An 11,336-nucleotide genomic window follows, 5' to 3' on the forward strand; every position below is an offset into this window, starting at 1 on the left:
CAATATGCCCTCCTTAATCCACTGCCCCCCCCTCCCCCTCGAACTCGCTTCTGGCATCTCCTTTCAAAGTATGCTGGTAGCAGCCCACTTTATTTTTCAACATCGGGGCCTCTCCCCTCCAGTGCCACTCCACTGTCCACCTCTGGCCATCGAAGGCGGCACGAAAATCCTGGTCTTCAATGGTGTGCATGGCATAGTTTTCTTCGCAGTTCTCACCAATGCACAGTGTCGCCATACATGGTTTCCCCGCAACCCCGAAAGTCACACCGGCCTCGTTAACAGTGACACCTCCTAGACGGGTGATTGGATCCATCCCCATCACCAGTTCAATCTCATCCACCAAGTGACCAACTACAATTGATTGCAGCATCAGCTTTGTTCCCTACACCTCAATCTGCACGTCTGTAATGCCTTCACAGCGTACCTCTGTTCCGTCGACTGCCCTCACACTGCTTTCTCCACTCACGTTTCTACCACTCCTGGAGTCATCAGGGTTGTCGTACAGTCCGTGTCCACAAGGGCTCGCGACTCCTTCCCCTCTATCAGAATGTCGACAACAGGTAGCAACAAACGCGCCTCTATTGATCCAAAGGGATGACCACTGCCGTAGTAGTCTCCCTTAGACCGTTTCCCTGCAAACATTCGCTGGCTATATGTCCTGTTTCTCGACACCGGTAGCAAATGATCTCAGGCTTGTGTAACTTGCAGTCTCGCACCATGTGCGGGCCCTGACACAGGAAACACTGTCCTTTGAACGGTCACACACGTTCCTTGTTCGACCCCTCTCCATTACTCCTTGATCGGCCACCTTTTGCTGTTGCAGTTGCTGCCAATGGTGTCGATCTACAACATGAAATTAGCACACGAGCACAACTTATAATATCCGCCATCGCCATGGAGTTCACGTTCGGCAGCTTCTGCAATTCGACCGACATGTGGTCAGGAAAACCAGTCACAAACGCCAACTTAACCGTCCGATCTAGCGATTCTCCCTCGTACCCCACCAGTTTAGCTAATCTCCTGAGATCATTGGCAAACACATCAACCTGTTCGCCAGTCCACTTTGCTTTCCCCAGGCAAGCGTATGCTTCAAACATTCCTTCTGCAAAGGCCTCCATCAAGCAGATTTCTATTTTTTCCGTGCTAAGTTGGTCCCTCTCTTCCATCTCTAAGAATAGCGCCAACGCCGGGCCATCTAAGTACAGCGGTAAAAAGCTTGCTAAGTCACCTATCCCGTGGCGCTTCGCAACCAGCTTCATCTTTTTTAGCCACGTGACCACGTCCGTGCCACCGCAAAACGGTTTAATTACATCGTTAGAAATCTGGACTACACTCATAATTTTTTTTTTTTAGGAAAAAGACAACAAGAAGCAAAAGGGAGAATGAAACACTGGGACCTTACCTTGTCGACCGTGGCGGAGTAAACGATTGCTCCAGATCAAAACACGTCTTCTATGTAAGCCGTCTATCTTCGAACTGACCCCACGTGCTCCCTTCCGCTGGCCCTTCCAGTCTGTCTTCACTTCCGTTTGCTTCATCTGCGATCTCTCTCCACCAACAACACATAGCTCATCACAGCCCATAACATCACATGTAACACCACACTACTGATGAGCACTCTTTGACAACTCAGATTCTTAAAATGAATTTATTGTCTTTCTGTACGAAATGATCATCTGGTGAATTAAATAAATATTTTATCCCATATTAACATCTAATCTCCTCTATTTATGAAAAATATGGTTGAATTTGTCAAACTTCGTTCTATAACTTATATCATATACTTAATCTATATATGTGTGTAGCGAGGTCATTGCCAGTGTTGCTAGACTGGCTCCTGTGCAGGTGGCATGTAAAAAAACACCATTTTGAGCATGGCCATTGCTAGTACCGCCTGACTGGCCCTTGTGCCAGTGGCACGTAAAAGCACCCACTACACTCTCAGAGTGGTTGGCATTAGAAAGGGCATCCAGCAGTAGAAACTCTGCCAGATCAGATTGGAGCCTGGTGCAGCCATCTAGTTCGCCAGTCCTCAATCAAATCGTCCAACCCATACTAGCATGGAAGGCGGATGTTAAACGATGATGATGATGATGATGATGATGATGACGATGATAATGATATATATATATAGTTTAAAGATCCAGTAGAGGTAGAATCAATAAACAAAGTACTCCATCCAGTGAGATATAAATATCCATTTAAAACGCAACCAAAAGAGCTACTAATAGTTTCATACTTTATGATATTTTAAAAACAAGAAAGCAGGACAGTAAGAAAATAAGAAAAAACGTGGAAAAAACATGAAGAAGGTTGATGCAAAAAATAGAATAAGAAAAAAGAAACAAAATCAAGAAAACTAAGATCCTGATTGTAGAAAGCTCATTAGACACAACTGGTTTAGAATGAAATAACAGAAAATATGTCAAAGTCTGCAAGACAGCAACTCAATCCAGAGTAAATGATGCCATCCAGTTTGATTAAAGAAACCTATGTATGTGTTTACACCTGCTAAAAATTTCAGATCTCAAATTAAGCAGTGTGTTAGAATTGCTGGATCGAAAAAGAATACGAGATCTTTCTGTTATGCACAAGTTGCATTTCTTAGATCCATTAACATATGGCTTAGATTTCTCCACTATTCTCCACTTAATTGTATGTGGTGTGGAGCTACTCTTCAAATTCCATACATGGCTAACCAACTTAGTTGCATTATTTTTATTGATGTGTCAGAAAGAAGATAGGTGGTTTGCATAATGTCTCTTGAATTTTCCCTCACATAACCCGATGTAATTCTTTTCAATTGGAGCATTACTGTAATTTCAGTCTCGTATATAACAGAGGTCAAGTGAGCAAGCTTCAGGGTCTTGATAGTTCAGATCCTATCAACTAATTCAACTGTAATATTCCAACAGATGAATCAAATTGTAAACATAAAAGAAGAGAGATAAAAATTTACCTTGAATTTTAATAATTTTGGAAATTTTAGAGAAGAAGGGAGATCAGAATCTTGGTAAAAATATCGGTCAAACACATACCTAAAATAAAAAATATGAAACATATACATTTTATTAATAAGCCTAAAAGAAAAGCAATTCTCATTAATATATATATACATTACTAATAGTTCTTTGGATTTAGTTTTGCGAGGAGTCTGAATGTAGAGTTAGTTGTTAGAAACTTAGTCTCAAAGTTTCTGTTATATACAGAAACTATGTCAGATGTATAAATACACTTATTTTTACTCACAATACAAATAAAGGTTATTTGCATGTTCTTCATCAGTAATTCATCAATGGTAGCAACGGATTTGGTTTGCACAATGAAGAGGGAACTAGGCTACTGGAGTTTTATGATGCAAATGATCTTATGATCTGTAATATTAACTTCAGGAAACCCACCAGTCACCTGTTCACCAAGTAAGTCCAATGGGCACACTAGTCAGGTTGATTACATTCTTGCCAGGAAACAGGAAATATGGCTGCTTATAAATGCCAAAACTTCCCCAGGTGAAGAATGCACCCTCCAAAATAGGTTAGTTGTTAGTGACTTCAGGATCAGGGCTAAATGGCTACCCAAAAGATGACCAATGTGGAAAAGAAGGGTCAGGAAGCTTAAGGATCCTCTGAATGGACAGAGACTTAGAGACATATTACTTGAAGTTTTTGACAAAAAAGAGGAGGATATAGCATCAGATAACATGGAGGACAACTGGAGGTTTCTACATGACAACCTGCTGAAGGCTACTGACCAGATCTGTGGCTGGTGCAAAGTTCCATCCAGACCTAGGGTGACATAGTGGTGGAACAATGTAGTTGACAGGGCCATTAGAGAAAAGAAACAGGCCTGGAAGGACTGGAAGTATGGTAGTAGCAGGGAACTGTGTCATATATCCAGAAAGGAAGCTAGGAGACAGTTATACTTAGCCAGAGGGGGAGCAGAAAAGACAAGGTTTGCCAATGATCTGCATTGTGAGGACCAGAGACTTCAAGTGTTTTGATTTGCAAGACAGTGTCAGAGACAAAACTGTAATGTCATAGGAGAGAAATGTATCTGCATGGATGATGGCTCACTTGCATTTAATGATGTTGCAAAGAAAGAGACTTGGAGATGCCACTATTAAAGGCTACTAAATGAAAAGAAAGAATGGGAGAAAGAGAGTCTGCCAAATGTTAACCCAACTGAGGGACCAGCTATCCGAATTGACAGTACCTTGGTAGATAAAGCAATTAAAGATATGAAGACAAGGAAAGCCCCCGGTCCATCAGGAATCACCACTGGGATGCTTAAAATATCTGGCGGTGTAGGCAATGGTCAAGTCAGCCATATAGTTAACCAGGTGATACACAAAGGAGTTATATGCAATAACTGGTGTAGCAGCACCATAGTCAACGGCTACAAAGGTAAAGATGATGCTTTAGATAGAGAAAACTACAGGGGTATCAAATTACTGGATCAGGTAATGAAGATTACAGAGAGGGTCATAGCCCAACTAATTAGGGACAGAGTTAGCATAGACATTTTCTAACTAGCTAATATATCATCATCATCATCATCATCATCATCATCACCACCACCACCACCACCACCACCACCACCACCATCATCATCATCATCATCATCATCATCATCATCATCATCATTATCATTTAATGTCCATTGTCCATGCTAGCATGGGTTGAATGGTTTGATTGAAGACTGGTAAGCTGGAGAGCTGCACCAGGTTCCAATCTGATTTGGCATGGTTTCTACGGCTGGATGCATTTCATAATGCCAACTACTCCAAGAGTGTAGTGAGTGCTTTTTATGTCCCACCGGCATGGCTGCCAGTTATGCAGCACCAGCATCAGCCACAACTACAATCTCACTTAACTTGACAGGTCTTCTCAAGCATGGTATACTGCCAAAGGTCGCAGTCACTTGTCACTGCCTCTGTGAGGCCCAACAATCAAGTAGTGCTTTTTATGTGCCACCAGCACAAGTTAAGCGAGACTGGCATCAGCCACAACTACGATTTCACTTGGCTTGACAAGTCTTCTCAAGCATAACATATCACCAAAGGTTTTGATCACTTGTCGTTTCCTCTATGAGACTCAACATTCAAAGATCATGCTTCACCACCTTGTCCCATGTCTTACTGGGTTTACCTCTTTCATAGGTTCCCTCCACCATTAGAGTTCAACACTTCTTCACACAATTGTCCCTATCCACATACATCACAGACCATACCAGCACAGTCGTCCCTCTTGCACACTACATCTGATGCCTCTTATGCCCAACTTTTTTCGCAAGACACTAACACTTTGTTGTGCATGCACACTGACATTACACGTCCAGCAAAGCATACTGGCTTCATTTCTTTCAAGTTTATACATGTTCTCAGCTGTCAGAGCTATGTTTCACTGCTGTGTAAGCATAGCTGTTCACACACAGGCATCATACAATCTACCTTTCACTCTGAGAAAGAGGCCCTTTGTTACTAACAGAGGTAGAAGCTCTCTGAACTTTTTCCAGACTATTCTTATTCTAGCAGCTATGCTCTCAGAGCATCTGTTCCCTGCTACTGACATGGTCACCTAGCTATTAACTACTAGTTTGCTCCCCCCCCCCCCAGCATATGATGAAATTTATTTTATGTACATTTTTAGTGTTAATTGTACCTGTGAACCTTCCATGCATAAAAATTATTTCCCCTGTCAACCTTACTCTGATATTGCTGTACCTCTTATGTGTCCATAGCTTATACTGAGTACTTCTTATGGAGTTTCTATCTACACCTTTTCTACAGATCAAGCAGGACCATCTACCTGAAGAGATTTGTGATTTGTCTGCTTTCCTACTTACTAAGACTTTGGTTTTTACCAGATTAACACCAAGGCCCTTTGATTCTACATCTTGCTTCCACATCTGAAACTTCTCTAATTCTTGTACTGATTCAGCTATAAGAAGAAGGTCATCAGCATAGAGGAGCTCCCAGGGGCAGCCTGTCTTAAATTCCTCTGTTATTGCCTGGAGGACTATGATGAACAAGATGGGGTTGAGGACTGATCCTTAGTGAACCCCTACTTGTACCCGGAATTCATCACTATACTCATTGCTAATCCTCACCTTACTGACAGCATCCCTGTACATGGCTTGTACAGCTCTCATCCAACCACTCATCCGCATTCACCAGATAAGGGATCGGAGAACCCTGTGAAAGGCTTTCTCCATGTCAACAAAAGCCAGGTACATGGGTTTATTCTTGGCTAGATATTTCTCCTGCAGCTGCCTAACCAAGAATATAACATCAGTGGTGCTCTTGCCTGGCACAAATCTGAACTGCATCTCATCTACGTTAACTCTATTCCTAATTAATTGAGCTATGACCCTTTCTGTGACTTTCATCACCTGGTCCAACAATTTGATATCTCTGTAATTATTCCTGTCTAAGGCATCACCTTTTCCTTTCTAGCAGTTGACTATAATGCTGCTACACCAATCATTGGGTATGACTCCCTCGTGGACAACCTGATTAACTATACAGGTGAATAGACTATATCCTACTCCACTTGATATTTTAAATATCTCAGCTGTGATTCCTGATGGGCTGGGGAGGCCTTCACTGTCTTCATATTCTTGATTGATTTATCTACAAAGCTACTGTTTATTTGGATAGCTGGACCCTCAGTTGGGTCAACATTTGGCAGATTCTCCTTCTCCCATTCATTCTCCACATTTATCAACCTTTCATAATGGCATTTCCAAGCCTCTTTGTTTGCAGTATCATTAAATGCAAGTACACCATCATCCGTGCAGACACATTTTTCTCCTATGACATCATATAGCTAATATATATGTAATTTAATAAACACAATATTTTTATATGTTTACTATTAGTTTCATGTGAGGAAAGCATGCCAGACAGTATTTTTTAACATGCCTGGTGTTTCAGTGCAATCTCCAGGCACTACCAGAATGGCATAACAAGCTAAAAATAGGATGATAGGATGAGAAAATATTCGAGAGAAGGCAAGAAAGAAATAGATATAAAAGGAGGAAGATTGAAAAACTGGAAAACGAAAAACAAAACAGAAAGAAGCAAAGTGGGAACAGATTAGAGTTAATTCCCCTCTGCCCATAAAATATAAGGCTGAAAAGATGGTGGCCTAGAGTCTGTGGTACAGCTGCTCAATTCAGAGAGGTGTATTTTCCAATTCATCAGCAGGAACTTAGCCATATGCTTACAACCATTGAACATTTTGGATCTAGAATTCAGCAGTGTTAAAGTTCTTAGATCTGAAAAAGATCTAAGTTCTTTTAGCTGTGTGTAGCTTACATTTCCTTCTGATCCGTTAACATATGGTGTGGATTTTTCGACTATTTTCCACTTTATCATGTGGTGTGACGTTGACTTCAAACCCTGTACATGGCTAGCCAACTTAGTTGCTTTACTTTTGTCCCTGTGTCAGAAGGTTAGCATAACAATTTTTGCAGTTGCCATCACATAGTCTGATATAGCTCTTCTTATCAGGTTGTGTTATCATCTAGCATTGCTGTAACTTCTGCCTCATATATGATGAATTTAATCATACATCTTTGGTCAAGTGAACAGGTTCCTGGGTTTCAACAGTTACAATTGGGAGTGGGCTCTTGGTGTTGTTCTCATGTAATGGTGTTTTCATATTGGGGCAGCAGTTATATGATAATTTAAATATTTTCCTGTACCAGTGATCTTTTGGAAAATGTTTGTCAAGGAGAGACAGGAATCTTTTACTTATGTTAGTTTTTATATTATGGGGAAGAGGGGGTGCAACCAAATTATTTTCCAAGGTCTATTTTTAGGTCTATTATTATTATTCCTTTCATTATTTGAGAGGTTACATATTAATTTATCCTTAAAGCCACTTTTGGCTAGCTTGTCATGCTATGTAGACGGTGTCTTAAGATTGTGCTGAGACACCAGATGTGCTAAAAAACATACTGTCTGGCAAGCTTAATAAATAATATTTATCTCTCACCAGATGAAGTACTCTTTTTGTTGATCTTACCGTCACACAACAGTTTATTGTATATATATATACATATATATATATATATATATATATATATATATATATATATATATATATATATATTCACACACATTTTTTTAATAAAAATAAACACATACATAAAAGGTCACATGATTGACTTTGTATTAACTTGGAAAGCTGACTTACAAGATTTGTGCAGCCTCAGAGTATTGCGAAATGCTGATTGTAATACTGATCACAAAATGGTTAGGGCCAAGTTCAAGTTCAGGATCCATAAGAAGATGTGTAGTACAAATGTACAGGCACCAAACAAAATTAATGTAGAGCAGCTAAAACAACCACAAGTTTTTGCAGTTGTTTCAGAAGAGATGCAGCAATGTTCATTCTGAAGGTTCATGGCAATCCTTCCAGGATGGAATATATAAAATGGGATCAGAGGTTTTAAGTTAGAAGAGACAACAACGAGACTAGTTTGATTCCAATGATACAGTGATAAATGAGCTTTTAACAACAAAGAGATCCACTCATGAAAAGCTTCTTGACCCAAACATTAAGAACAAAGTGCAACTAGAAAAGTTGTACAAGTCTCAGAAAGCAAACTTGCAAAAAGAACTCAGGAAGCTTAAAGACACTTGGTGGAGAAATTTGCCTGAGGAAGTGCAGGTAGCCTATAACAGGAAAGACATTAAAAGTTTCTATAGATTATTGCGGCAAGCTTTTGGACTGCAATCTTCCTGATTTATATGTTCCCTTGAAGTCAAAAGATGGAAATGAAGTTATTAAAAATTCTCCTGGAATAATGAATAGATGGAGAGAACACTTTGCAGCTCTTTTCTACAATTCATCTGTAATGAACACAGATATCATAAACAACATTCCACAAAGCGAGATAGTGCAACACATGAACGATACACCTTCCATTGAAGAAGTAAATCTGGCATTATGTAAATTGAGATCAGGTAAAGCTGCTGGATTGGATGGTATTCCAGTTGAAATTCTGAAAGCAGATGGGGATCATATTTCATCTGAAATTCATAACCTGATAACTTGAGTTTTGAATGAATCTTCTGTGCCACAAGAATGGGTAAATGGCATTCTAATCTCTGTATACAAGGGTAAGGGCCTGAAAGCAGTGTGTGGTAATTCTAGAGGGATAACTCTCCTGGCACATACTGGGAAGATACTTTCAAGGATCATGTTAGATCATTTTGTTGAGAATGTGTGTCCACATGTGATTCCTGAAGAACAGTGTGGTTTGAGACTTGAGCGAGAAACAATGGACATGATATTTTCTGTGAGGTTCAAGAGAAATGCTTAGAGGAACAAATGCCACTATACCAGGTCTTTATAGATTTAACAAAGACATTTGACATGCTATACAGGGAGGCACTGTGAATTGTTTTGTGTAAACTTGGTTGCCCAACACATTTTGTGAGCATCTTTAAGGAACTACACAGGTAGTCTTTAATGATGAGCTATCTCATGAATTTTCTGTAGACAATGGTGTCAAACAGAGAGATATTCCTGCCCCTACACTTTTTTCTATTTATTTTCCAACATTGCTTTGGTATGCTTTCAAGGATTGCAACAGAAAAATTGGAATCAGATTTCAGACATCTAGTCGTATTTTTAATTTGACCCAGTTTAACTGCAAAGCAAAGATTTTCAAAATACTTGTTAGACAATTACTTTATGCTGATGATACTGATTTGTTGGCACACTCAGAGAGGGATATGCAACATTTAATGGACAGATTTTCCACTGCATGTGTACATTTCAGATTCACAATTAGTCTGGGGAAAACCAAAGTAATGTTTACTGCCATGTCAGGACAAACATATTCTGAATGAAACATTTTTGTGAATGAAACAAGGGTAGAAGTCATTGATAGTCTTGATGCAGAGATATACTATCAAATAGGGAAGGGAAGTGTTGCATTTGGAAAGCTTGAAAAGTGAGTATGGGCGGATAGAGGTATTTCCCTGCAGACAAAAATCAGTGTCTATAAAGCATGGGTATTGTCTGCACTTCTTTATTCAAGTGAGACTTACAAGCGTCATATAAAAATGCTGGAGAGATTTCATCAAAAGTGCCTCAGACGTATCTTAAGAGTCAGGTAGGAATGTTTCATACCAGATACAGAAATTTTGTGCATGGCACACTGCAGCTCAATTGAACAACATGTTATCTTGGCTCACATGAGATGGACTGGACATGTTATTAAAATGAAAGACAAGTGTTTGCCAAAGCATTTTTTTTATGGTGAGCTCAACGATGGTAAGTAACCACAACATAAGCTGAGGAAAAGGTATAAAGACTGTGTGAAGGAAAACCTGAAGAAATAGGATATGAACAAAAGTGATTGGAAAAATGATGTTCTAGATCGGAACAAGTGGAGAGATGCTGTTAGGACTGGTTGCAAGGCTTGGGAGAAAAATATGATTCAGCATTCTGAACTTAAAAGGGCCTGTCGCAAAGGAACAATTGGAACTATAACCAACAGTGAACATTGGATATGTATTATATGTAACCATGTTCTGTTGTCAAAAGCAGGAAACATGAATCATATGAAGTCACATGAAAATTGTAATGCCCAGATAGGTAATGATCTTGGACACCAACCACCTCCTATGACTTGTGTCATATGTCAAAAAACTTGTATGACAATACCTGGAAATAAAAGCAATATGCTAGTTCACAAAAACATTCCTTCAGAATCAGATTTTAAAGGGCAAAGATATAGAAGAAACTTGAATAATATCTGTCACTTGTGTTTTAAATCCTGTTCAGTCAGCAGCTGGTCCTAAAAGTCATCTAAGGGCTCATCAACGGAGTGATTGTGCTCTGTGATGGGGTGTGGTGTGTGCATTGATGGGACGGCTACCATTTGTTAAGATGAAGCAATCATCATCATATATACATATTAAAAGTCAGAATACAATATATACCTGTTTGCTTGAAAAAAGAGTTAAAGCTCTCCAAAACCATGTATCTCTCTCTATATGTAAACACACACAGAGAATGTAGCAAATACATTTAGAAAAACAGTCATCCCAATTTGTAAAACTACAAATTGGAGGATAGATATGCCAGTGTGAATTGATTTCACTTTTTATGCCAAATTGACACTTAAAGCTCTTCTTTCAAGCAATCAGGTACATATTGTACCCTTACTTTTAAAATATATTTTGCATATTTGGATTATGTTTGCTGACCACTTTATCATTATTTTTTTAAAGATAATTATAACTTATTTGAATTCTGAATTATATATACATACATACATACATATATATATATATATATACATATATATATATA

The 11,336-nt window shown here is 39.2% G+C and overlaps 1 protein-coding gene across 12 annotated transcripts in view; it reads right to left on the reverse strand.

Annotated features, from left to right (window-relative positions):
- Window positions 1-11,336, reverse strand: part of LOC106873629 (jmjC domain-containing protein 8) — a 442,493-nt gene that overhangs the window by 164,745 nt on the left and 266,412 nt on the right. For all 12 annotated transcript variants that reach the window (XR_008264424.1, XM_052968758.1, XM_052968763.1 and 9 more), the window contains one exon: window positions 2,960-3,038. Coding sequence is in view for 11 of the 12 variants with exons in the window: in XM_052968758.1 (XP_052824718.1) it covers window positions 2,960-3,038 (79 nt within the window). In the remaining variant the exon portion in view is untranslated. The remainder of the gene's footprint in view (window positions 1-2,959; window positions 3,039-11,336) is intronic.

This window comes from Octopus bimaculoides, chromosome 6 (genome assembly GCF_001194135.2).
Source record: "Octopus bimaculoides isolate UCB-OBI-ISO-001 chromosome 6, ASM119413v2, whole genome shotgun sequence".
Taxonomy (NCBI): Eukaryota; Metazoa; Mollusca; class Cephalopoda; order Octopoda; family Octopodidae; genus Octopus; species Octopus bimaculoides.